This window comes from Ictidomys tridecemlineatus, chromosome 11 (assembly GCF_052094955.1).
Source record: "Ictidomys tridecemlineatus isolate mIctTri1 chromosome 11, mIctTri1.hap1, whole genome shotgun sequence".
NCBI lineage: Eukaryota > Metazoa > Chordata > Mammalia > Rodentia > Sciuridae > Ictidomys > Ictidomys tridecemlineatus.
The window spans coordinates 4,184,510-4,211,681 of NC_135487.1; the positions used below are offsets into that span (position 1 = coordinate 4,184,510).

General features: G+C 53.4%; 1 protein-coding gene across 19 annotated transcripts in view; it reads left to right on the plus strand.

Annotated features, from left to right (window-relative positions):
* Camta1 (calmodulin binding transcription activator 1) overlaps positions 1-27,172 on the plus strand; it is a 756,735-nt gene that overhangs the window by 354,995 nt on the left and 374,568 nt on the right. For all 19 annotated transcript variants that reach the window (XM_078025166.1, XM_078025165.1, XM_078025169.1 and 16 more), the window contains one exon: positions 23,399-23,534. In XM_078025166.1, coding sequence (XP_077881292.1) covers positions 23,399-23,534 — 136 coding nt within the window. The remainder of the gene's footprint in view (positions 1-23,398; positions 23,535-27,172) is intronic.

Genomic DNA, 27,172 nt, shown 5'->3' on the forward strand with positions numbered 1-27,172 from the left:
GTGTGTAGACACGTCACTGAGTGCGTTCTGGTTCTTCCTCTTTTGTTGCCTACCATTTTGTGAAGGACAAAACATGACATCTGTGTATTTTTTCCTACTCTTATTCACACATTTAAGTCCTCAGTTAACTATATTAAATGCTCTCCATGAACCCATCTGCCTGAGTGGCCAGCCTTCTCTTGGTTAGGTGAAGTCAGTTCTCTAGTGGGTCCTTAAGAAGGCTGCCTGGGCCATTATTCCTGCCCTTCTTCCCTGTTTGAACCTCTCCTACAGCTCTGACCGTCAAAGGCCTGCTTTGCTGGGTATAAAATCTTTGAGCTCCAGGAGGATCCTGCTCCATCCTACTGTGCTTTCTTCTTAGGCTGCCTTAAGAAGGCTGCAGCCATCTGTGCTTCCCACCCTTGTAGGTGGTGCCCTACCTGTTTGCTGGCTGTGAGGCGGTCTTCAAATGCTTCTTTGAGTTTTTGAATTCAGTTTGTAGCATTAGGTCGCAGCTCCCTCCATCCATTGAACTATTTGGATTCCATTTTCGCTTTTCTTCTTTTCATTTCCTACAGATGAAGACTGCTTACGTTTGCATTTTGGGGTGGCTTCTGTGATTTTTTTTAGTTCAAGAGCCCCCTCTCCTGTCAGAGCAGCGTAGTGCAGTTTCTCTATGGTCGGCTTCTGGGGGCAGCCGGGAGGAGAGGATTTACTCTGTTGTCGCTTGTTCTTTTGCAGGGTCCTCCTGCCCCCCCCTTCCTCCTCCTTTCCCGCACACCTTCCCAATGGTGCCCCCTCCCCTTCCTGGCGCTGCCTCTGCAGGCCCAGGCCTGCCTCTAAAGCCCTCCCTTCTGGTCTGAGGCCTGGTCTGCCTGGATCCTTTCAGCAATTTTCCAGAGGTGTACTTTTCTTTCCTAGGTAATTTTAGTCTAATCCTAGACCTCCATTTTCAACTTGTCTTCATGTGGCTTTTGGACCCGGCCCACTCCCTTGCTCTTTACAAAGGTTCTGGGTGGGAACTCAAGAAATAGCTTCGCTGCAAATTGCTGTATATTTTTCTACTCACAGGTGATTTGACATTTACAGCGTCTCTGTCTTCTAGTCACACTGAAGGCGTGAGTTGTGTATGGTTTTATTCTTCCATAAGAATAAAAATGGGTTTGGAGGCTATGTTGGGAGATTCTGATTGTTGCAGCCACCATTAGCTTGGCTACCAGGAGGACCTTTCCGTAGCATTTGGAGAGGTTCCATGCAGTTATATCAATTTCAAGTACAATAGCAACTCGAGCCTGGTATTAACGAGGCTTTTCATGCTAATTGTACACAGATGAGGCTTGAGGACATGCTTCAAAGGATGCTCTCTTACAAAGGTTAAGTGTCTCCCCTGTGGGCTGTTTACACCATGACTCTGTTGGGCCAGTCCTCGTGGAAACTTCAGCCAGCTGTGGAGAGTTACAGTCCCTGCAGTGACCGGTGGGACTCAATGAGCTCTCATTGTTGTGGTAGTTTGCTATTCATCTGCGTGATATGAATGTGATCAAGTGGCTGAGGGCGTGTGTGTGTGTGTGGTCTTTATGAAGAAGAGACTGTCTGTGACAGCCTGAAGGTCCTCCCTACATCTCACGCTGAGACCCTGACCCCCTACCTCATGGCATTTGGAGATGGGGCCCTTGAGGATTAGGTGTAAATGAGGTCACGACGGTGGGGCCCCAGGATGGGATCAGTGTCCTCCTGAGGAGAGGAAGAGACTGGTGCTCCCTCTCTGTCCCCCCTGTGAGGACCCAGTGGGAAAGGCCCCTGGCCAGGAAGAGGGTCCTCTGCAAGAAGAATCAGCTGGGACCTTCACCTCAAGTTCTAGTCTCTGCGAAGTAAATGCCTGAGGTGCTCTGTGGTGGCCTGGGCTGACAAGACCCCTCCCACACAGAGCCCGAAGCCTGCGTCAGCCCGTGAGGCTGCGGGTGTGCACACGGCAGGGCACACGGCAGGGCTCACGAGTGCCTTGGGGAGGAGGAGTGGAGCTGCTTTGTTCTGAGGCCGACCACCTCTGAGCCACTGGAGCAGAAGACACAGGAAGGAGCGGGAAGGCCTGTGGACGCTGCAGCTTGGGCCCACGGGAGCCGCCAAGGGCCAGGCACCTGAGGAGCCCTGCTCCTGCCACTCACTGCTGTCCGCCCTCTGGGTTGACACCCCATTCACAGGGTGACCAGATCTCTTCCACCTCTGAGGGTGCTGATGAGTTTTGTCCCTCGATGTCTTCAGGGGTGCCACCCTGTTGTCTCTTGTTCTCTGTGGCCCCAGGAAAAGAGACCCCCTCAGCCCCAGAAGGAGGGTCCTCCACAGCCTCTCTGGCAGGAGGCGGCTGGCATTTGAGCCACCTCTTCAAAGTGAGAGTCATTCAGGGCTGAGCTGGACAGGGAGAAGGGACTCCCCCGGCCCAGGGAGCGGCTGGGGACAGAGAGCAGCTTGGGGACCTGCACCCCACGCCTGGCCCAGCGGTGGGTTTCAACCTCTCTCTCTCAACCCAGGCAGGGAGGAGCAGTCAGTGATGGAGGGACCTCAGGTCAGGGCCACCTCCTCTCCCGCGGGGACCTCAGACCGGCTGTCTCCCATCGACTGTCAGCGCAGGGCCAGGGCGTCCTTGGGGGAACTCCTGGGAGCCCAGCGGGCGGGCCGCGGGCGGGAAGCGCTGGGAGCCGCCTGGCCCCGGCAGATTGATGGCACGGTTTTCTCAGAATCCATCATGTGGAAAATTGGAGGAGCTCAGGAAGGCTGGATTCCGTGAGAGCGGCTGTGGGTGAGGGGAAACCCTGCCGCGGGAGCAGCTGCGGCCTGTTTCCTGGGGCTGTGTGCCTTAATCTCTGGAGAAAGCACTGCCTTCCCGGCATCCATTACCTTGTCCATCCGCTCGCTCGCGTGCTCGGTGGACGCCACCCTCTCCACCTTGTGCCCAAACCTGTGCTGGACCCGAGAATCAGAGGAGGACTCGCAGCTCGTGTCCTGGGGAGCCGCAGAGAGCGGAGGGGCTCTGTCCTGTGGAGGGAAGTCCTTCCAGAGCCAACCAAGCCAAGTCATTTAACGGATAGTCTGCAGATGGCCCGGGCTGTGGGGACGCGCTTCTTCATACCACCCCAGGCAGACTGGGACCTGCTCAAGCGCTGCTCCAAGTCTCTGGGATAGGGACAGGGCACAGTGGTGGGCATGGGTTTGGGGTTCAGATGGATCCCGTTTAGGATCCCAGCTCTGCTGCTCACTGGCCATGGGATCAGGCCATGGGGCCACCGAGCGGTGGCTTTCTCGGAGGTGGATTGGGGCTAATGATTCCTGCCGCAGTGGGAGGATTGAATACTGGGAAGGACCGGGAAAGGTTAGCCCCAGGGCTGGGAGGGTGGTATGCCAGGTGCCTGGGGTAACCCCTGTGTTCCCCCAGAGTGTGTGCAAATGGGCATGTGTGTGTAAGTGCACACGCACACACTCACATACACACAGGTTGCTGTCACCTGGTCAGGGCAGCAGCAGCTCTCCTTCCAGAAGTCCTCCGAGCTGTCTGCTCCCCACGCGAGGGCTAGTGGGACTCTGGCTGGGGTGACGGGTTATTGAGCGCTTTGCTGCCAGACACGTTGCACAGGCTTCTTATAATGTCACTTAGATCTGGGAAATGGACCAAGCATGATTTCCAGCTAGATGAAACACTTCAGGGCCATCAGCTAAATAGATGATGCTTTTGAGAAAATCCCGGGCGTGTAGTGTCAGGCAGGCTGTGGGACCTGCAAGGCTCTTCTGTCCCCATCGGGGTGATGATTCATCACCTGGGCCAGCTCCATGGGCCCCTGTGGCCACCAGGACCTGTGCTTTACGTCTGAATGCACTTGTGGAAGGAAGCCATGACATGATCCTTCTGGAATACTTAATCCTTCCTGCATCTGCTCTCTTCCTCCTCCCTCCTGTTCCATTTCTCTCTTCCTCTTGCTTGACTCCATCAAACACAGAATAAGAGTTTGGGGGCAAGCACCCTTGCCTTCCTACCCGACTCCATTTCCTCCCATGAAGTAGTGGCTGGGCCCAAGTGAGGAGCGCGCTTAGGTTCTGGTGGCTGAAGGGGGCCCTGCGCCCCAGGCCCTCGCCCTGGGTTCCGAGGGGCCAGGCTTCCACACGGCAGCCTCCTCCTGAACCCCCTGCAGAGGACCTCGGGAAAGCGCTCCCCTTTCTTTTCGGTGGCTGCCTGTGCTGGCCGGGAGATGCTCACCGTCTTCATGAGGGAGCTCTGTCAGGCCAACCCTGTCTCCAGTCCTGGCCCCAGGGCCAGCTGTGCGTGGCCCAGAAGAGACGACCAGCACTCAGCAGCTCACCCAGGCCGAGTTCTTAGCCTCCCCTCCTGCCTCCGGCCCCTTGCTCCTAGATCTTCTTCCCTCGCTGACCAGCACCTTCATTCCTCTGCCCTTGCTGGCAGCTGGGGGCGTCTTCTCATGGGCCACACTAGGTCTCCACCTGGCTTCTCTTACCTGTTCATTCACCTGCCTAGCACCCACGCACCCTCCCCCACCCTCCCCCACCCTCCACCTTGCCGCATGGACCCTTCCTACCTGTATGTGCCAGGCTGTGGCCAGCAAAGCAGGTTCCCTCTCTGTGGTCACTGAGCTCATCTCCGCGGCCTCGGATGGAAACCACGAGGCAGTTGTGCACCTGTGTGTGAGCTAGGCCGGGCGCTGGGCAGGGAGCGTGAGGGCCGCTTGGGAAATGCGTACCAGGCACCCGCCACGGCCCCTGAGGTCAGGAGGACTTCATGAAGGAGCAGGGTCTTTCCTTCTTGATCAGGTCCAGGCACCTCGAGGCCAGCGGGTGTGCTTTTAGGGCCTTGGAAAACCAGCCTCGTTAAGGGGTGATGCACCGAGTGCCCCCATCCTGAGGTTCTGGGGTTATATGGGGGGCGGATATACAAAACCACTGCAGTAGAAACCGGTAGTTGATGAATGCTGGTTCAGTTGCTTGTTCATGGGCACACGTGCCCCACTAGGCTTAGATTTGTAAGAAGTCTTCCCAGCGCGTTACCTCTGACTCCCATGACTCAGGAGCTTGGAAGTACTCATCTCGGTGTTCATGGTTCATGAATATGCAAGCCAGCTTCCTTTTAATCTCAAATTTTATTTTATTAGATGCATTTAAATTTATTTATTAGATCTCCGTTTTTTGCTTGAATCTATGGGAAATTTAATGAACGCATCATCTCATCAGTGCCGTTATTAAAGAGTTGGGTGGAAGATTCCTGAATAACTTGGTCAGCCCAGAGGGACAGAGAGCTTCTGGGTAGGATGACCACAGAGTGGTCATAATCACTCCCTGAACTGTCGCCGCAGTTAACTGTCTGTACTCCACGGCTCCTTGACCTTCTCAGCACAAACTTCACACAGGCCAGAGCTCTTAGGCTGCCCCCTCACCTGAATGGAGGGAGGCTGGCCCTCCACCAGGTGGGGTGGGGGCGCTGGGTTTGCTGGCCTCATTTTGCCACAGAGGAGCTGTGGGCTCAGTTGGAAGTGAAATTGATGTTCAAGGTCAGGGTAAAAACTGGTGGCAGAGGCACTTGGTGAACGTGTCACTGGGTGGCCTGAACTAGGCACTGTGCTGCAGGCTCCAGTCTCAGCTCACAGGGACACTGCCACTGTGAGTGGCTCAGCTTCCTCCCTAAGGGGGGAAGAAACCCAGGAGCTGGCCGAACCTGAGCAGGTTGTGAGAGCCAATGGGGAGCTGTTTTCTAAAACTAACTCTTACTTGCTAACATTAAGGCTTTGTAAAGGACGTCTGCCGTGCACAGTTTTATTTTAAACACCATCACCATTTTGGACAGGAGCACAGAACTTGCAAGCTCCCCTGTTCCTGGAGGCTGGGGAGGGGTGGGGCCTCTCTCCTGGGGTGTCCAGGGCAAGCTCTGGGGTCCGTGAGGTGCAGGCAGAGGCACCCCTGGGCTCTGGGTGGGAGTGTTGGGTGCATGTGCCTCACCCACTCAGCTGCCCAGGATCCTTCCTGACACTTCTCCGTGTCTCTTGGATGGACTGATGGCACCCCGCCCACCCAGGCGGCACTGTCTTTTGCTGCCACTCTCCCCGGCCGTCATGAGGAGACTTGGTTCACATGAGGAGCACCTTCAGAGCCTGCAGCCATTGAATGGCACAAAGCACCCCAAGCCCTGCTCCCTCCATCCAATTTCTCCTTGGCTGAGATGAGGGTCAGAGGAGAGTTTGGACAGGCAGCTGGACGGGGCACCACTGACTGGTGCAGATTCTCACTGACCGTCAAATCTCTCTCACTTTTCTTTTTTCATTTGTGGCTTTTAGAAATACATGACAGCAGGGTGTATTTCGACATAGTACACACACATGGGGTGCACCCATTACAGTTTTGATCCCGTTCTTGTGGTTGAGTGTGACGTGGAGTTACCCTGGTCGTGTATTCATGTAAGAACGTAGGGAAGTTACGTCCCACTTGTTCCACTGTCATTCCTGTCCCCCCACCCCCTACACCCCCACACACACCCCAACACCTCCCACCCCCCGCCTTCCCTTCCTTCCCTTTGTCTGACCCAATGAATTCTGTGCTTCCCCTCCCCACCCTGGCTCATTATGGTTACCATCACTTCACAAAAGAAGAAATCCGAATGGTCAAAAATAGATGAAAATTGTTCAACACTCTAGCTATTAGAGAAATGCAAAGTAAAATTACACTGAGAGTCCATCTCACTCCCGTCCGAGTGGCTGGAAGCCAGAATGTCCAGGAAGCTGGCGGGTGGGGAGAAAGGGGCAGAGGGCAAGAGCCACCCTCAGGGCCTGCTCCCAGGGACGACTCCCGCAGGCAGGCCCCACACCTGCAGTCTCCACCACGTCCCTGGAGTCCAGCTTCCAATGGGTGGACCCACCGACGAAGTCAGAGTTCTCATGACCCAGTCCCTGCCCCAACCTCCCCTGCCGTTATTGCCTTGGGGACCCAGCCTTCAACACGGGAGCCTCTGGGGACACTCCAGATCCACCCCATAGCCATCTCCTCCTGGGGAGGGTCACAGACACATAACCACAAGTTTATAGCTGGTTGGCTCTGACTGCCCAGAGCAGCGTCCCCAGCTCAGACCGGGCACCCACCCTCCTCTGATGAGGGCCACATGTCCCCACTGGAAGACCGAGAGTGACAGCAATGCCTACCCCCACCACTTGTTTGAGTGTAGTCCCTCCCTCCTCCCACCGCAGGGTCCCCGAACTGCTTTCCCTTATCTCTGAGCTCAGGATGCTGACACCCCTGTGTGTGTGGGGGGGTCCCTGGGGATGGCTGAGTATGGGGAGCGGCCTGTGCAGCCCAGGGCCCTGTCCACTGCCCCTGGCCGTAAGCATTACCTCGTTGCCTTCTCTGCTTTGGGTTTGGTCATCCCACAGAACACAAAGCTCCAGAAGGGCCTTTTCCCTTGGCCTGGTGAGAGCTTCCTTCATGCCCACACCTGCCCCTGAAGAACTGCCTTTCACAGGTGCACAGGCAGGGGATTGCCACAAAGGGAGTACGGCGCTCACTGCCTCCTGGCACAGCTGCCCCTTTTCTTGGGCTCCCCCATCGCCTGCCTCTGGAGCTTTACAGCCATCTGTTTATTCTGGTGGGTGCCTCTTGCCTGTGAGCTGTTTCTAAGACTGAGTTCCGGTCACCTCAGTGTCCTGAGGATGGGCCAGAGTTAATCAGTGAGCCCTCTCCTTTGATTTTCTGTGAATTTACATATTTCTCTTTGATTGAGACAGCGCATGCTTGCTCAAGAACATTCCCAGCACACAGACCTCTTCTCCCCACCCCCAATCCTCTGCCGCCCGTTCCTCACAGTCAGGGCCAACACTGGAGAACACCACCCCAGGCCGCTCTCCTGCCATGTAGGCACTGGGCATGGGAAGCGCTCCACCTACGTGAGAGCCTAGCATACTTGCTATTTTGCAATTAAAAAAGATAACCACAGAGCACTTTATGTGTCAATAAATACAGATAGGCACATCTTTTCTAATCACTGCATACTATTTGGTTATATGAACACACTGTGATTTATTTACCAAAGCAATTAACAGAAGCACTTTTAGGTGGCTTCCAAGCTTTGCCCCTCGTAAGCAAGGCTGTGGTGAGCGTCATTCCATGTCCCCTGGGCACCCACTTCAGTGGGGACAACCCCAACCTTTTGTAAATGGTTCTCATAACACGGATTTGCTGCTGTGGACCTGCCTCATTCCAGACGTTAAGAGCTCATGTGTGGGCCAGTTCCTGGGAGCTGAGTTTCTTAAAATGGGAATCACAGTCCCTGGACAGCAAGGGCCACTCTGTGGTCAGACCAGTGACAGGAAACCTGTAGTCTTTTGCTCCAACAAGACGGCATGCTGGAGGGTTTGGTCATCCCCACAGACCATGAAGAAAGAGTAGCTTCTTTCTGAGCCTGGTCCTGGCTCCGCTCCCTGCCCCAGCATCCTGAGCAGTGTCCCACACAGGGTGGAATTTCAGGACCACTGCCGACTGCCAGGGAAGAAGGGCCAGGGTAGGCGCTCCAGGCTAGGAGCGCTTTGTCCCTTAAACCTGCCTAAGGTCATCACGGGGCTTTTTGCCCATCTTCTCAGCCACCTAGCTCCCCTGGCAGTAAAACATCATCTTCTATTAAATGATGTGTCTGACATTTGCCAAATTTTATGTGACAATTTAGAAGGAACTGGTTGCATTAAACAGCCTTATTAATATTGCAGTAACATGATTAGGGGAACATCATGGCCGTTAGACCACAGGGCGCTGGTTTACGAGCTCTGGAGAGAAGAGCCACAGAGCTCTCTGTTGACCAAAGCCTTGGACACCACCCGTGCTGTACCTAAGGATGGTCACAGGCGAATCCCAGTAAGCGAGGACGCTGTCAAGGACTCTTCCAAGAGTCTGGATTATGCATTTCCTTCTTGGGTGCATACAGATTTGACAATGGGGGTGTAACACCATTAACTACCCAGAAGTTCCCTTGGTGGGGTGCAAGCCGTTCCAGGCCTTTCTTGGCATCAGAGTCTCTGTACCTTTTAACCAGCTTCCTGGGGACGCAGCAAGGTCTGAATGTGTCCTGGAGTCAGACCTCCCACCTGAGAAAGCTGGCAGCACCGTGATGGCTGTGTGGTCTTGGGGAACCTGTGTCACCTCTCTGGGTCTTGGTGACTTTGCCTGCAAGGAGCCATGTCACCTGTGCGTAGTCATCCGGAGACTCAGGCTGCTCCACATGGTTCCCGACCGTGGGCTCTGCTCCTGTGTGAGGAGGCCCATGGGTCACCTCTTCCCAAGCTCCAGTGAGGATCTTTGGGATCATGTCTGGAGACTGAAGCCACTTTTATAGGCCTCAGGAGACCAAGATAAAGTGATGTGGCCACCCAGGGGTTCCTGCCTTCTGGGGAGGCAGACGTGGAACTGACTGTAGTCAAGGAGGCCAAGGCAGGCCTGGGAGGGGCCTGAGGTCTTGTCCTGAGGTGGTGTGGAGCTCCATGCTGGTGGGGGATGCAGAGGCCTCTGAGACAGGCCTTGAAGAGCCAGATGGGACCCTGGATCTGGGCCAGAGATGACAGTGTGCGTGGTGACACCAAGGCCTGAGGGCTGGGCTACAGGGACTGGGTCACAGGACTTCAGGCCTGTGTGGACAAGGGTGGCAGCGCTGGCCCAACGGGAGGGCTTTGCCTGCATCAGGAACGTGGGGCAGGGCGGGGAAGGCCACCTGGAGCAGGTGGAGGGCGGGCAGAGGGCAGCACCCACAGAGTGCAGGGCGGGTGGTGAGGCTGGCCTCGGGGGGCAGGGAGGCAGGAGGAGCGGCAGGGAAGGAGGGTGCTGCCCGCCACAGCCTGCCCCATCCCCAACACCAGTGGCGCCTCCGTGTGCCTCAGGCCTCACGTTCCTGTCCCCATGGTGGCCCTTGTTAGACTCGGGAGACACGTAAAACAGGCCTGTGTTCTGGGGAGGGCAGTAGTGGACCTGAGCTAGACCATGAGGCAGGCTTGAAAGTGGGAGGTCGGGGACGGGGGTCACAGGTGCCAGGCAGCGCCACAGGGGGCTCCAGCAGGGGAGAGAAGGCAAGAGCCATTCCCGAGGGAGTGACCCCGACAGGCTCAGAGAGGGGTCAGCTGAGGCCTCCTAGGAATTAGGTGCCACTCCAGTTCAATTCAGCGACAGAGAGTTTCCCCTTTTCTCTTATTTTAAAATGAAACGGTTATGCTCACTGTGGAAAAGTTAAAATGCAGATGGGTTAAAGGGAAAAAATAGAGCGCCCTGGCACTCTGGGTCACAGGTGACCATAATTTGGGGCTTGGAATTAATTGTTATGTTCATCCAAATCACTTCTTTGGGGAGCTTTAAGAGGCTGGTTGGGCCCCGAAGCTCCAGAAAATGGAGGTCCCTTGAGGCCCCGGTGGAGATTCCCAGGGATCATTTGACCCCAGGACGGGGCTCACGGTTTAGGCTCCTGAGCAGCCAGGCCAAGGGGGTGAGGCATGTGAGCCTGGGGAGGATTCTGGAGCTGGTGCCCCCGGGTGCTCCCACCTGGGAAAGGGCCATGGCCTGGATCCCCGCCGGGTCCCAGGGTCCCGGGTTGTGACTCGCACCCTGTGGATGTGAAGCTGCAGATTTCAGGTTCGGCTGTCCGAGCCCTCCTAGGGGGCAAGAGAAGCCTCTGAGCAAGGGCTGCAGGAGCTCCCAGCTCTGGGCTGGGTTCTCTGCCCTCCGTTTCCTGGGTCTCTGGGCTCTGAGGCCACTTGACCTCTGTGTCCAGCTGACCCGCTGGCTCCCACTCTGGGCTCCCCACACCCCTCCCTGGCGGGGATTTCCTCCTGGAAAAGCTCCTTCTCTGCTCTCTCCTGAGCCTTCTGCCTCCCCGTCCCCGTCTGCACCACGGCCGCTGCCCTGATTCTGGTGTTCCTCCTGGCAGTGTCCCTGTGGTCCAGGTGGAGGAGGAATGCAGCCCTGCAGTGGCCGGGGCACCACTCAGGGCTCTTCTGCTTGGGAGCCAGAGCCTGAGAGCCCTGGGAGAGGACGCTGTTCTATCCTAGCCCAGGTGAAGGGCAGTCAGGGTGGCGATCGAGAGGGCTTCTAGACTCTCCTCAGTCCCTGGAATCCAGGCCGTGGGGCGGGGGCACAGAGCTGGTGCCCGTGGTGTCTCTAAGGGAGGAGGGCGTAGGTCACTGAGGGTGTCCTGTTGGGGGGCAGATGGTTATCTTCTAGAAAATTTTGCTTCCTGAGCCCAGGATGATTGCTCCCTGCCCACAGCTGGGGCAGCCACTGGACATCCCATAGGAGCCTGGATGTGGCCTGAGAAATAGAAGCCATTGCTGTTCAGGGCACCTACATGTGACAGGAGGGGGCAGATGCAGTCACACAGCAAGGGGGTGCCCAGCTTGGGGTGCAGCTGAGCCTGCACATCGAATGAGAGCCACGGGGGTGGCTGAGTGGGATCTGACCAGGTAACCCTCACCTTTGAGGGTGGGTGTGAAGTTTGGACACCGCTGAGGCCGTCTAGGCCAGGGAGGAATGGTGGGAGGAGAGGGCGGCGTACCTGAGACTGTGTGGTGATGAACTGGGGTGGGGAGTGCGGCCCCCCTGTGTCCTGCAGACCTGGGCCTAGTCCTGCTCCACCAGTGCTCTATGACCTGGGGTCACGACTCAACCTCCGAGATGGGGTCTCTTCTCCCAAAGAGGGGGGTCTGCTAGAACCTGCCTAAGGGGGTTGAACAGAGGAAAGCAGCAACACCTTTGAGCTCAGACAAACAGGCGTGGTCTCTGTCCTCAAGGTGATCTCAGGAGCCGGCCAAGTGTCCAGTGGGGGATGCAGAGGTGCCGGGGAGCAGGGGCAGGGCCGTCATCATGGCGGGGGCACATCAGCCCAAGGCTAGTTGTTCCCCTGACGGGGCAGGCCCAGCAGAGAGGACGGGGTGTTGATGGACTCCGGATCCTCCACGCAGGGCCCTTCAGCTTTCTGTCCATGACCTGTGGGGCTGGACTGGCTGCAGTGCTGGAGGGCACAGTGTGGTCACCTGGAAGTCTATCTACGGTGGCTCAGCCAGGCACCCTGTGCAGCTGCGGGCCATGCCACATGGAGCAGCCCTGTGGGCCTGGCCCTGGGCTTCCAGCTCCTGATGGCTGGTTTCTGCTGCCAGGATGGACTGCTATCACTTCCTGTCCCGATGCTCTGGAACCAGAGTGTGACTTTGCCAGGGTGCATTTTTTGAATTGCACTAAAGATTAAAAAAAAAAAAAAAAGTTACTCAACGAAAGAATTCTGTTTTAATGTGCAAATTCCTGTCTTGAGTTGTCTCTTTGTAGTGCTTATCTGCTTTTGTTAGTTTGTGTGTGTATTGGCCCATTTCCTCCCTGGACTATAAACTCCCTGAGGACCAAACAGGCTTGTCCATGTGCCACTGTGTCCCCAGGACCTGCAACAGCGCCTGGCATTTAGGGACCCACAGGACACGTGTCTGTGGAGGGAGGGACAAACGTCCACCCAACCTCTAGGCCCCACCTGGACGAGGTCCTGCGCGGTGTTTACATAGCTCCCTGTACAGTGCCGGCTCTGCCTGCCCATCTTTCTCTTAATAGTTATGGATTATGGAAAAGAAGAACAAAGCCCATTAAGAGGTTCCCCTACATTTGATTTGAGGAAGTTTTCATCAGAACGGCTCCATTTATTGGCCTTTAGCGGATAGCCTATTCCCTTCTCACAAAATGAATATTGCCTCGTCTCCTTGAGAAAAATTGATTTCAACCAGGAAGGAGAATAGCAAACTCCCTCCTCCTCCTTTTCTTCTTCTTCTTTTTATTTTTTTTCCCTCCCACTGAGACAGAATTTATCTCTTAGGTAGGTGGGGGAAACAGGAATAATTGGCCCAGAAGCTAATTCCCCGAGATTCATTGTCTCCAAAGCTCCCACCAGAGTGTGGGAAGCCTGCCTTGAATTGCATGCTAATGATAAATGACAACTCCAACAGACCCTCACATTGAGATGTTTAGTCCTTCCTGCAAGGAGATGACACATTAATTTTCGCTCAGATTTACATTGGATTATTAATAAAGTATCAGTGTTGGAATATGACAGGTGAGGGCCATGGGAGCGCCAGGCACCATTGTGGAGGCATGGACTCCAGCCAGATGGGACAGTGGTGGGGAGGAATATGACACATGACACTGGGTGGCGTTTCCACTGGGGCTCCAGAGCCTGGGCTGCACGGAGCAGCAGCAATGGCCGGTCCCCTTCACAGTGGTGCTGCATCCAAAGGGGGGCGCTGCTGTTTCCTGTCCCCTGTCTTAGAGCCCCTCTGTTCTTTGCCTCACCACTGACTGAAGCTTTAAACTAAAGTGATGCTTTCTCTGTGTTTGTAAGAAAAGCCACCAAGTTCCTGGATTACTCCCTGCTTAGACAGGCATCTGGAGCGCTGCTGCTGTGCAGGAGGTGGAGAGGTGGAGGCTGGGCCAGACCTGCCACGTCTGGGTGCCCACCCCACTCTGCTTCCCACCCTGCAGAGGGACGCCCGGAATCCTCTGAGGCTCCCCGCCTGCTCTCCTGCTTGCCTGACTTTTATTCTCATCCCCTTAGCCTGCATATCCCTGGGGCAGGAGATGAGCCCTGGACAAGGACTCTGTGACCTGCTGCCCTGTCCCAAGCCTCTCCCCGCTGCACTCTGTCAAGTTGCCCTGTGCTCTGGCCACGCTTCTGTTGAGAGTCCCTGCTCTCCTGCACTGCCACTCCTGTGGTTGCAGCCTCCGATTAATCTGTGTCTTTCCTCACATTGGAAATGAGATCCACCTTATTCAAGCACCCATGTCCATCCGCCAGCCCCTGGCTGCCCTTCCCGAGGCCCCACTGCCAGCAGTTGACGGACACACTGCTCTGTCCTCCCCGACTCTGGTCCTCTCTCCCTTCCCTGGTTCTGGGGACTGACAGGGTGGGCTCTGAGAGTCCTTCCTGCCTCCAGACATCAGGCAGCACTCAGAGCCCCTGCTATGCCTATCCCATAATAGCTGAATCAATCACTGGACATTGTCACAGGACTTGAAGATGAGCCCCGTGAGCTCTGGGAGTGCAGCCATGAGGGAGTCCCTCCAGCCTCGATCTGGCTGGTTCCCGGATGTGACCACCTATGTGCAGGTCGCCTTTGTTTTCAGTGACCTTCAGCCACAATTTCTATGAACAGAACTGTGCTCAGCTGCCTGCAAAATGGACGTGGGAAGCACATGTTGACGCTGCGGCCGAGCCGGCTTCCCCTGTCTCATGCCCCGGCTCATCTTGCCCCTGGAGGCTGGTGCGGCCCCACCTGCAGGCTTCCGTCATGCCTGGCTTGGGGGCCGGCCTCGTCACAGGCCTCAGGGGCTACACAAGATCCACGACTCGGGCACCACCTCCTGGTGGTGCTACGGGCTGTCTCTCCTTTTATTCAGATAAATGGAAACAGGCACCAGGGAGTCCTCAAATGAAGCTCCTGGAGCAGTGGCTTCCTGGGACTGCCCGTCAGGAACAGTGAGAGCAGGCTCACTCGCAGGCGCCTGGTGGCTCACGGGGGCTCCTAGGCCTATGAATCTACCCGGGCGTTTGTTCTCTGATAAGAAAGCCTCTTTTACGATTTTCAATTTGCCCTTATTTTAATGAAAAGAAGCTGGGGTTGGACCGCCCAAGAAGGGGCTAATCAAATAAAGCCAATTGGTGTTACCTCTCCTCATCCTTATTATTTCTATGGCTCCAGCCGGAATTTATTATGAACAGCAATTGGTTTTCCTATCTGAGATTGCAGCCCGGGCCGGCCCGACCGCCCTGCCTTCCCTACCATTCCACGAGGACGCGGAGTGGCCGGTGGGGAGGGGACAGATTGCTTGCGACAGGCTCTTGCTCCTTGTCCCCCAAATCGTGAGGACCCTATAAACAAGTCAGAGCAGGCACTGGGCTGCAGGTTAATAAACCAGCCCCTCCCCAGGAGATGGGGTCCCTCCCGCCTGGCATCCTATCAACCTTGCTGTGCGCCAGCCATCAATTACTGCTCTCGCTGGGCTTGTGCAAGGGGAGATAAGCGGCGGAGACATTCCTCTCCAGGGCTCCTTCCCTCCCTTGCAACAAAAGGCAGAGCCCTCAGAACAATTTACATTAGGCTCTGACTGTCCTTCCTTTATGTGGAGCGGCCGCTGGCTTTCCGTGGGCCTGCAGATGCCTTGAGTCTATTGAGGGAAGAGGGGGTGGCTGGGAGGGCCTCAGGAAGAGGGCAGGGGCAGGTTCCTGCTTCTGCCCTTACTGGCTGTGTGACCTTGGGAAAGTTTCCACCCTTCTCTGTGCTCTAAATATTGTCCCTGTGAAATGAGGATAATGATACCCACCTAACAAAGCCACTGTGGGATTAAAATGAGAAATGGGCTAAAGGGCTTTCCCCTGCATCGAGCATTTGGAAAAAGCTCAGTAAAATGGCAGCTCTTCTTGTTGTCACCGTAGTTGCCATGGTTATTATTGACATTTTGGTCCAGGCCACCTACCTCTAATGGTGCATTTAAATCAGGCTGTTCCGTGTGGGAAAGATCAGAAGGAAAGGTGCAGGTGCATAAAGCACGTTGGCTGCAATTAAGGGTGGCATTTCCCATTTTCTAACTGCCCACCGGATCGGAGATTTAGCACTGGCCTCGAGAACAGCTTCCCCTGCTCCAGGACATTGCGTCCGTGCCTGGTCACAGGGCCACTTTGACACTTGGGGTCAAGGCCTGCAGGCAGTGGAACACAGACACTGCATTGTCCTCTGGCCAGACCCTTCCAAGTGCCCGTGGCAGGAGGGTGGGAGAGCGGCCCAGGAAGAGAGGGAGGCGCCACTCCGCGTTTGGGTGCCAGCTGGAAAGGAGAGTTTTCTGCAGTGTTTGCCACTTGGCAGCCACCTGGATGTTGTTTGGAGCAAGAATGTCATTTGTTCTTAAAGGGACGCATCAAGGGGCAGGCGTCAGAGCTCGGTGGAGCTGGTCCACCTGCACTGCTTGCTGCACCAACCCTGCTGCCTCTGGGCCAGGGAAGTGGGGCAGGCTGACAGCAGCGCGGAGCCTTTGGGCTGACAAGGGCTGGAACAGCACCCAGCAGCCACGGTCTGCACAGAGACTGGTGGCCGTCAAGGTTCTGGACGTGATCAATTAGTGTCAAGGAACAGAGGGTTCTGGAGGAGGAGCCATGAGCCAGATGTGTTTGGGGCACAGCACATTAATGTCTAAAGGTCAACACAGAAAGTATCCAGACTTCATTTTGCAGAAGTAGCCCAGTCTTGGATTCAACCCCAGTTACCCCACAATTCCTGTTTGCTATCTGCAGATTAACCTCTCAAAGCACACTACCCGATCTTCCACTATCAATCATCTTCTGACTACCTAATTTGAAAAAGATACCGTGCCCTAAAAATGCTGGATGAGTAGGTGGACCTCCAGTGCTTAGGCTCAGCCTCTGCCACGCTGGGTGTCCCAGCTGTGCCCACGGGCACCATTTCCTGGCGCTCTGTCCTTCCCCTACTGCTCCTGCAGGGGGACCCACACAGGGCCAGGTCTGTTATCTTTATCAGTCGTGAAGCGGCTGCGCTGTGTGCTGGCAGCTGCTGGCCACCTTCTATACATTATGCAACAGGAAGACCAAGGAATCTGTTCAAGGTCACACAGCTCATAAGGAGCTGAGCCAAGATTTAAGATGTCACCTGGATCGCACTCCAAATCCCACGGCGATCTTCTTTTTAAAAACATCCTCTTATGGAAAACTTCAAGCATTCACAAATGTAGACAGACTAGGGTAATGAACTCCCTTGTGCTCAGTGCCTTAGACGTGGTCAGCGCCTGGCCAGGGTCATGTCATTCACGCAACCCCCACTCCCTGGCTAATTTTGAAGCACAACTCAGACATTATGTTATTTCATCTGTAAATATTTCAATATATAACTCTAAAAAGAATTAATAATAATTCAAAATAGTGTGGAATATCTGATCCTTATTCAAAATTCCAATTATTTCACAAATGCCAGAACACTGGCTGAAGAAGCCAGCTCACCTGTCCTGTAGTTTTCTAGTCCGGGTTTTGCCAATGGTTTCCCCATAACGCCTTGCCATGTTCCATTGCCCACTGAAGGATCTTAACAAGCGGAGGCTAGGTCAGGAGGTCCAATTTCAAGGTCAGTTTTTTCTCTTCACAAAATGCCCTCCCACTGGGAAACACTGGGTGTGGGCTGTCTTCTCCTGTGGTGCCGGCCGTAGCGGACCACACCTGTGCATCAGTTCATTTGAGGTGACAAGATGGTGATCCTCTAATTCTCTGATTTCCTCCCTTTGTTGGCCACAGTGCTCTTGTAGAGTAAAACCTCTCTCCTCCTGTTTGGTCAGCCGAGAAGGGTTGGTACCGAGAAGGTGGAATGAATGACTCTCTCCCACTTTTGTTTTTTTTTAAGTTTTCAAAATAATGTGTTGGGTCACTAGCATCCCCAAACAACGAGCAATCTGCTTTTCCTTGTTCTGGGGTCGCTGTGAATTCACGGATTTAAACACAGTCAATGTCTTATTCCTCTCAGTGGTCAAGTTGTCCCCCTTTGGTCAGGGGGAGCCTCTTCAGGTGGGCTCCTGAGTCCTCTTCACGTCAATGAGGTCTTCAGTGGAGCCAGACTTACAGGTGGAGGCGGAAGGCTTCCCCTTAAGGGGGCAAGGGGAGTCTTGGTTCTTACCACTTCGGTTCGGCATGGTCTGGAGCTTTCAGCCAGTGCAGTGAAACAAGAAAAAGAAATAAAAGCATCCACACGGAAAGGAGAAAGGGAAGCTAGGTGTATTTGTGGGTGGCTTGGTCACATATGTAGACAATCCTAAAGTATCAACAGGAACCTTTACTAGAGCTAATAAACAAGCTTAGCAAGGTCACAGGGTACAAGATGAATATGAAAAGTCAATTGTATTTCTATACCATAGAAACGAACAATTCCAAATAAGACGAGAAAATAATTCCATTCACAAATAGCACAAAAAGAATAGAATATTTAGGATAAATTTACAAATTGTAATACCTGTACATAAAAACTATCAGGTCTTACTGAGAGAAATTAAAGATTTATGTAGATGGAGAGACATTACATGTTAATGGAATTAAAAACCACTTAATTGGAAGCTATTGGAAGGCCCAATAGTGTTAAGGTGGCAATTCTCTCCAAATTGATTTCTAGAGTCAACGCAACTCTTATCAAAATCCCAGCAGGCTTCCCACCCCCCAAGAAATCATCAAGCTAATCTTAAAATGCATATGGAAACACAGAGGACTTAGAATAGCCAAACGATTTTGAAAAAGAATAAAATGGGAGGGTTTATAATCTCTAATTCTAACGCTTGCTTTAAAGCTATGGCAATCAAGATGTGATATCGGACAATAGGACAGTATACAAAGTCCAGAAATAATGCCTTATGATTATTGCCAATTTATTTGCAGCAAAAATACCTAAACAACTCAATGGAGGGTGGGTGGGGAAAAGAATAGGATTTTCTTTTCCTTTGTTTTTAACAAATGGTACTGAGACAATTGGACATCCACACAGCAAACATCAGCTTAGACCTTGACATCATGCTACACACAAAGATGAATGCAAAGGGATCAGAGACCTAAAGGTAAGAGCTAAAAATATAAAACTCCTAGAAGAAAATGTAGGAAGATTTTTGTGACCTTGGGTTAGATGAAACATTCTTAGGGGGATTCTTAGGACACTAAAGACACTTATAAAGAAAAAAACATGTTAGCATGAACTTTACTAAAATGAAAACATCTTGCTTTTTCAAAGAAACTGTTAAGAAAGAGAAAAGACAAAACATGGACTCGGGAAAGGCATTTCAAGTCACATATCTGATAAAGCAATTGCACTCAGATCTTACGGAAAGAACTCTTACAACTCAAAAGTGAGAAGATAAGTAACTCAATTAAAGATGGGCAGAAGATTCAAATAGACATTTCACCAAAGAAATTATATGAATAGCTAATAAGGACATGAAAAGATGCTCAACATCATTAGTCATTAGGGGAATGCAAATTAAAACCATCCCACTCCCACTAGGTGGCTGCCATCCAGAAGGCAGGCTGAGCCAGTGTTGGAGAGGCTGAGGAGCAACCAGAGCCTCACACATTTCCCAGGAGCGAAATGGTGCAGCCCCTCTGGAAACAGTCTAGCAGATTTATTTTTATGTAATCTGATGTATCTGTCTTTCACATAGTGTTGCTGAATTTTGAATTATGGTCAGGAAAGTTTTCTCTTTTCAGGTGATGGCAGAATTCACCTATAGTTATTTTCTCCTAGAGAATGCATGACTTCATTTGTTCCATGGAAACCTCTGGTCCAATTGGACTTGCTGCTGCTGTGCAGCGAAGGGATAGTCCAATGCACTTTCCCGTGTTCCTATCCAGTGACCCTAATGCCACTCAGTGGAAAGCTGATCCCCTTCCCCCACTGCCTTGAGCTACCTTGTTTATTATGCATATTCAATTTGTATGTGTAATTGCGGATATTTTTGGATTTTTCTTTTCCATTCTGTTGACCTATCTATTTATGGGTCAAGCCAATAGTTTTTTTTTAAATATAGAGGTTTTTTCTTCTTTTTTTATTGGTTGTTCAAAACATTACATAGTTCTTGATATATCATATTTCACACTTTGATTCAAGTGGGTTATGAACTCCCATTTTTACCCCATATACAGATTGCAGAATCACATCAGTTACACTTCCATTGATTTACATATTGACATACTCATGTCTGTTGTATTCTGTTGCCTTTCCTGTCCTCTACTATCCCCCTCCCCTCCCCTCCCCTCCCCTCTTCTCTCTCTACCCCCTCTACTGTAATTCATTTCTCCCCCTTGTATTATTTTTCCCTTTCCCCTCACTTCCTCTTGTATGTAATTTTGTATAACCCAGTATATATTTTAAGAGCTGGTAGGGTCGTCTTCATTGGGTTTATCTGGCTATTCTTGGTGTTTCTTCCTTCCAAATACACTTTATAATAAAATGTTCTAGATACAGAAAAAAAAAATCCTGATGGGATTCTCATTGTTATTACATCATATCACATTTATAAGTTATCTTTAGGAAGATTTACATTTTACAACCTTAACACTTTCCAACTGAGACTTGTTATCAAAACCTGCTTTTTTGTCTTTTGAAATATTTTTATAGCTTTTCTCTCTAGGTTTTGGGAGTTTCCTGTTAAATTTATGCCTGGGTGCTTGATTTTCTTTCTCTCTATAGTAAATAGGCGTAGCCATCGTTCCCCTGCATATCGAACCTGTCACCAGCAGCGCCTGTCTTTGTTTTGGGCCTGTGTCTTCACATTAGGGTTTGTGGTAGGCTCTGCTGACCCTGTGGTCTTCCAGCCCATTGTCCTGAGAGCTGCTGGCTTCATGAGCCAGCCGTCTGTAGGATAAAAGGTCACCTGGCGAGCAGCCCGTTAGGACAGGGTTCCTGCTGTTGCATTTCCCCTCAATGTCCCTCTGCTCTGCGCCATGCTGTGGCCTTGGCACAGCTTCTCCCAGAAGGACACCTTGAGATGAGGCTTTATGGGCAAGAGGTTTATCGAAGGTGACCCAAGAAAACACCAGTAGGTCGTTTACAATTTGGGGACTGAGGGAATGAAGAGGAAAGGAGGGTACACAGCACCGCCAGCCAGTGTCCCCAGTGGGCAGCTGCAGCTTCCTACCGAGGGCTACTCCCAAGGCCATTAGAGCCTCCAGAGCAGCCACCTCGAGGGGAAGCGAGGGGAAGCGGACCTGTGCCGAGCTGCTTACAGGCTGGGAATATATGCCTGCTCCTGGGGTTGGCGTGCAGTGAAGAAACACCCAGAGATACAGGTGCAGGCAGACACAGACCCGCCTGGGGCACTGCAGTCAGTGGCCGTACCCAGAAAAGGTGGTATCATCAGGTGGCAGAACTCCAGTCCGCCTCCACACAGCCCTGCCCTGCTCCCTGCCTGCAGTTCCACTCCTGTCCCCTGTGCTCCTCAGGCTCAGGCGGCCTCAGGTTGTCCTGAGGTGTGACCTCAGGATGGCCCCTGTGGCCTAGCCTGCCTCGTTCCTCCCAGAGCTGCCCTCCCCTCTTCCTTCCTCCCTTGGCCCCCTCTGGCCTGCTCTGGCTCCCTGTGAGGCCTTCTGCAGCCTCACGGGGCACGTGGGCCCTTCCACAGCCCGTCTGTTTCTGTCTCAGGACCTGGCGCTAAGGAGGGGCCCTCCCGCCACGCAGAGCAGGGGCGATTCTAACAGCACCAGAGGGCGGCTACCCTGTCGGGTGCTCGTCACTGCAGGTTAAAATGACAAGCCCGTTGAGCAGGGCTGTTCAGCCAGACACATTCCCTGTGGGATTGTCCCTCTCACAGGGTCAGATGACAGGCCATTCTCGGAGGCCAAAGAGGGGGTGTCCAGAAGAAGATGGGTCTCCAGGCAGGGTGCAGTTGTGACTTCACCTGTGTACCTGGTAGGGTTCTGGGGAGTCCCCCTCTGTGGGCCTTTACAATTTGGGGACAGTTGGCCTGAGTAGCTACCAAGGTTCCAGCTGCGGGACAGCCCCTGTGGCCCAGCCCGCCTCGGTCACACCTCAGGACAACCTGAGGCACTGAGCCTGAGGAGCGCAGGGGACAGGAGTGGAGCTGCAGGCCTGGAGCACACCACGTCTGGTCTTGGTCCCAGAGGCTGGGTGGGGTTTCCCACAGCAGTAGGTCTTCCTGATGGGGGCCTACAGGACTCTGCCATGGGTGCTGTCACTCCTCCTTTGAGGGGACAGGGCACATGCTTCGTCTGTTGAAGCCAACACTTTCCTTAGCTTTTTCCTGAGGCACTACTAGTTTGGTGGCCTTAAGCGTAGTAGTTGGACTTGGGGGGCCTTTTGAGGGTCTTTCCGGGGACAGGGGCTTGCAGTGTGCCTAGAGCAGGCTGAAGAGGAGCCCCCTTCCATCAAGATGGAAGTGAATGGCACTGTTTTCCATGCAGACTCCTAAGTGCAGACAGATTCCGTCAGGTCACGGCATTGTGACAGGCCTGTGTGACAGGCCCGCGGCACTGCCTCCTGATTTTTAGTCGGTTTGGGCTTAGGGCGGGAAGTGCAGGGACACAAGCCAGTTGCACCCTGTGGGAGAGGATGGAGCGCAGGGAGTCGCTGCTCAGGTCTGTGATCTCCTCAGAATTGCTGTTCAGTCATCACACCGCCAGGCTGCGTGGCGGGAAGCCATTGATAGCCAGTGAAATGGTCAGAGGAGGGAGGGAAGCAAGAGGCTGGAGGTGCTTGCCCTGCTCAGGGGCATGGCTGGCGTGTTCATCCTCACCTCTGGCTGTGCCGCCGACTGAGCCACTTCATTTGCCTTATTTGTGACAAGAGCTCTCTTCCTGCCGAGAGCGAGACGGGATGCTGGCCAGTGTGCAGAACCGTGCGGCATTCCAGGGCTGGCGTTCAGGCTCAGGGTGCCACAGAGCTGGCCCTGCAGCGGGGGTGTGCTGGCCCCAAGGCTGGATCTGTGCGCACCTGCTTCCACCTGTCCTGGAAGTGGCTTTCCACAGCACTGGCCCTCAGCTGCCAAGGGCCTTAGCGTTTGCCACCGATACGTGGCCGCGGCAGCTGCAGAGATGCACATAATGACCCTCTGCCCTCTGCAGCCAGCTCAGGCTTTCTTTTTTAGAAAATCCAAGGTTCCTTTGGTTTGTTCTTTTTAAAGGTCACAGAATGGCCACCGTACTCTTAGGGTTTAGCCAGGGGACAACTACTTTCCCAAGATACTGTGGCCATGGGCTGCGTAGGTGAGTTCACCTGGCATTACTACAGCTGAAGCCCCGGTGGGAACGAATCAGGGCCTCGGCTTGCTCAGGAGGGAAGCCTGGGCCGCTCGCCATATCTCGCAGTGATCTTCACGCAGGCAATGAGTCAAGAGCTTGGCCTCGGCAACTCTCTCTGCCATTGGTCCCTTCTTAACAGAGTCATCTAGCGCCTGCGTTAAACTTATTTATTTCCTAATGCTGGGTGATGGATTAAAAGATGTGTAGAAATCCTTCCATAGGAGATAAGATATTGCAGGCTGCACGACACCCCGGCTCTCCCTGCTCTCTCCCTCCGGTTGCCTCCTTTTCAGTGCACAGCCCAGGCCCCCACGTCGTACATCCTGATTAGTTTGTGGATATTACTAAGGGGATTTTTTTAAGCCTATCATTGACACATTTAATTCATTAGGTACCAAATCCACAAGCAAATTTTGGCTGGCCATAAAACACGGTTAATCCAGGGAGCTACAATAAAAGGTGAAAAATTATGTTCCAGCAAATGTGGAATATTGCTTTTCTGTAGAGACTTTTACTGGTCTACAATATCTTTCTTCATAAATTTGCCTTCTACTTGGTTCTCTTGGTAACTTAACCATTTGTTGTTTGCAGACCACAGAATGGCTCAATGATACTCTACAACAGGAAGAAAGTCAAGTACAGGAAAGATGGGTATTGCTGGAAAAAGAGGAAGGATGGGAAAACGACCCGAGAGGACCACATGAAACTCAAGGTCCAGGGAGTGGAGGTAAAGAGCAGAAAGGCTCTACTGTCCCCAAATGTCATTTCCGGGCTACATTGGAGAATGGAATTGCTGAGAGTGATTTGATGCCAGCCACCTCTGTTGAAAGAATCTTGGTTTGCCGAGACCCTGGGGTTTGCTTTTGTTTCTCTGCTTCCATTCAAGTTTTCAGTGAGTCGTGGTGTGACTGGAGCCCTCCGCTCTCTAGGGGGTCACTGGTGTGTAGATGGGGGTCTGCAAGGTACCTGCAGAGTGGCATATGGTATTACCACGGAGGAGCCTCTGGGTGCGCTGGGAGTTTGCAGGTGTCAGGGAAGAGGGGAAGCAGCCCACGGAACCTCCCTCTCGAGGCACCCCTTCCCCCAGAGCAGGGCTCTGCACCCCTCTACCGACACACCTTCTATCTCCCTCTGGGTGTTTCATCTGGTAGAGGTTAAAGATCATTAGCTGGGATCACAAGTGCGTGTGATTCTTGCTGGGCTGTGGTGGAGATGGCATCGCAGAAATGTCTGGGCCTCTTGGGCAACTTGGGTTTGGCCCCTGGATGCAGCCTGAGTTTCTTGGTGTTGTTCTGGTTCTCAGCCGTGGGCGGCCCTGGAGGAATCCCCTCACTCCTGATGTTGGGCACTTGAGGGCCCAAGCCAGGTGTGCCAGCAGTGGAGGGAGAGGGCGTGGGCCTGCCAGTCCGCCAGCACCCGCTTCTCTGCATTTCTTGCCTGTCCTGCCAAGAGACTTCCCCAGGGCTGTGCAGGTGCTGCCCGTGGCCAGGAGCTGAGAAGCTGATTTGTGATCTCCCTGGTATTTCAAACTGTCTTCACATGCAGAAGATAGGCGTCCTGTCTGTCGGAGTGTTGAGTCTCTAGCATGCCACCCTGATGAGGTAGCAAGGACTCTTGGTCCCATGGGTCGCCCATCCACACTGGTGGTTTTTGTGATGCACTTTGTCATTATGCTTTTTTTCTGTTTTAATCATGTGCTTTGATGACTGCTAAAAATAGCATCAAATGGCTTTTATTACCCTCTCCCCAGAGAGATGACTTTTGTTTTATGTGTATACGGGTTTTTTTACACCCAGTAACAATGCTTTATGAGGATGAACAAAGAGAAGTCCCAATCCGAGCAATCCCAGCTCCCTAACTCTCCTGTGCTTGGTGTCTGCACAGCATGATTTAATTGACTGCATGGAACATTAAAATGCAGATTACCCAAACATGCTCTCCAGACCCTCCTCTAGGACTGTGACTGGTGACCGTACACAGATATTAGCCATTGTTGCAGGGGGCAGAGGGAGGGAGATTTGGTCTTCAGGGAGGACCCGGATCTCCCACCATGAAAGAGCAGGTAGAATGTGAGGGAAAGTCGGGGTAGGGCCCAGGAGGGAGGATCTGCTCACAGACCCACAGACCTGCAGAATCCACACAAAACCAGGCGAACAGCCCTGTGCCCAGAGGCCTCTGCATATTTCATCTTTAGTAATACGTAAATCAGGAGCTTCTAGGTGTAAGTAACAGCAGGTGGACCTCCTCCTTGGCAGCCCAGGGAAAAAGCCACAGTGTTCATTTTCCTCCCTAGTGTTATAAATTAGAATTGTCACCTGATGGAATCACAATGATTTATGGCTATTTTTAGGCCATATTTACGTTTGGAGTTATTTGTGGTCTCACACTCTCGGAGAGCAGCGTGCCCCGCACAATGTGGAGGAAAGGAACCAGCAGTGGCCATGCAGGCAGTGGGTTCGGGAGAGGCCTTGGAAGTGACACAGGAGCTTTGTCTCCAGGCCACCTATGGCCACATGTTGTGAGGCTGCCTTTCCTCCAAGCTCAGGGAATTGTCTCACTGGGCCACAAACAAATATACCCACCATGCACCTACTTTGGCAAGACTGTGTATTGTCTGTGGAAAAATCAGAAGCCCTGATCTCTGTCCTCATGGTCAGTTCAAGGACACAGCCATGTCTGTACACAAAGGCCACTCATAGTGCTGATAAGTGTAGAGATTCTAGGATCAGTGTCCTGGGAGTCTGGGGTGGGCTGCAGTGACCAGAGATGCTTCTGGGAGAGGCGGGAGGGCAGTGAGCTCCTGGAGTGGGTGGAGGGCCTGCATCTGTGTCGCTCACACAACACTGTGTCACTCACCTTTCCCTAGAGAGTGTGGGCTGAGCTGCGGCCCTTTCATCCTGTTTAATGGCTCTGTGGCATCGCAAAGGGTGAATCCTTGAGCTGTCCCCTCCCAGATCTTCAATATCACACGCAACGTTCCATAGACACTCATGCGCATGTCTCTGGTGCACACACGCAGCTGGGTTCAGGGTTTGCTGGGTTGTGAGGTAAGGGGATTTTCTGTTTTGCTGGAGAGAGCCAAATTGCTCCTAAGTGACTGTACTAATTACATGCCCAGCGGCACTGGGAAAGACTATTTCCCCCTCACCCTCTTTCACACTAATGGATGAAAGATGGTACCCTGGCCAATGTGAATCTGAGTTTTTCTCAGTTACTAGTGGGGGATGGGCACCCTCTTTGGCTAGTGGGAGGTTCTGCAGTGAATGCTGTAGGTGGGTGTGGGTCTTCAAACCTCCCTGGAGAAGGACTTCCAGGTGATCAGCCTTGACCGGCAGTGCTCCTGAGTAGCTCTCCTCTGTCCAGAGTCGCAGAGCCCAGCGGGCAGCATTTTCCAACTGAGAAATTACAACGGGGAGAGACGGGGGCTTTGCGCCTCACAGGAGGAGGGTCCCTCCCAGTTGGGACCCCATTTCCTCCCTCAGTGGATTCAGTCAGGCAGTAACTAGTACTAACCAGTACTCCATCATCAGGCAGAGATGCCGCCCTCTGCCTTCGGCTGGAGGGGGCAGAAGGTCTGGCCTAGGGTCTGGAGCTGGGTGCCTACCACCCACGCAGTGCCCTCAGTTCGGGGGCGTGATGAAGATATTTACATCTGCCATTTGCCACGTCACCGCCTAAGCCTTCCCCCAGGCCAGGAGGACCTCCAGCCCTGCCTGGCTCCGTCAGCTTCCTTTGTTCTCAGAGGCTGGCTCCACATTGATTTTCTCCGTCAGGCACAGGATGGGGGCAGCGCGTTTGAAGCTGACGAGCTGTTAGGCCATGATTACTGGCCGAGGAGAAGCCAGCTCGATAAGGTTCCAGGATGACAAAGGTTGGCAGGGAGGACAGAAAGTGGCCGCGATGACAGCTTCATGAGATGAAATCTTAGCAGGTCTGAAGTGGGCCTCGCTCCCTGCAGATCCCTGCCTGTCCACCTGGAGCCACCAGGGGAGGGACAGTGGAGGTAGGCAGGCCCCCTGAGAACAAAGAGCCTCTCTGAAGCACTTGGGGACCAGCACAGCAGGTGTCTGTGCCGGGGGAGGCCAGCGGGGGGAGGCTGATCACGGGGAGCCCCTTCCAGGCTCCCTGTACTTTTCTCTGCCCCAGATGCTGGCCTCTCTGCCCTCCTCAGAGTGCCAGGGTGTCTCAGAACCATCTCATCCATCCTTGTAAAAAGTCCATGCAAAGTACATATTATTATACCATTTTATAGACGAAGAGATTGAGACTCAGAGAGGGCTTCTCTCCACCACATTAGGCCACAAGTCAGTGGCAGAGCTGGGACTGGCCCTGGGTCCACCTGGCTCTGAAGCTCATGCTCTGCCC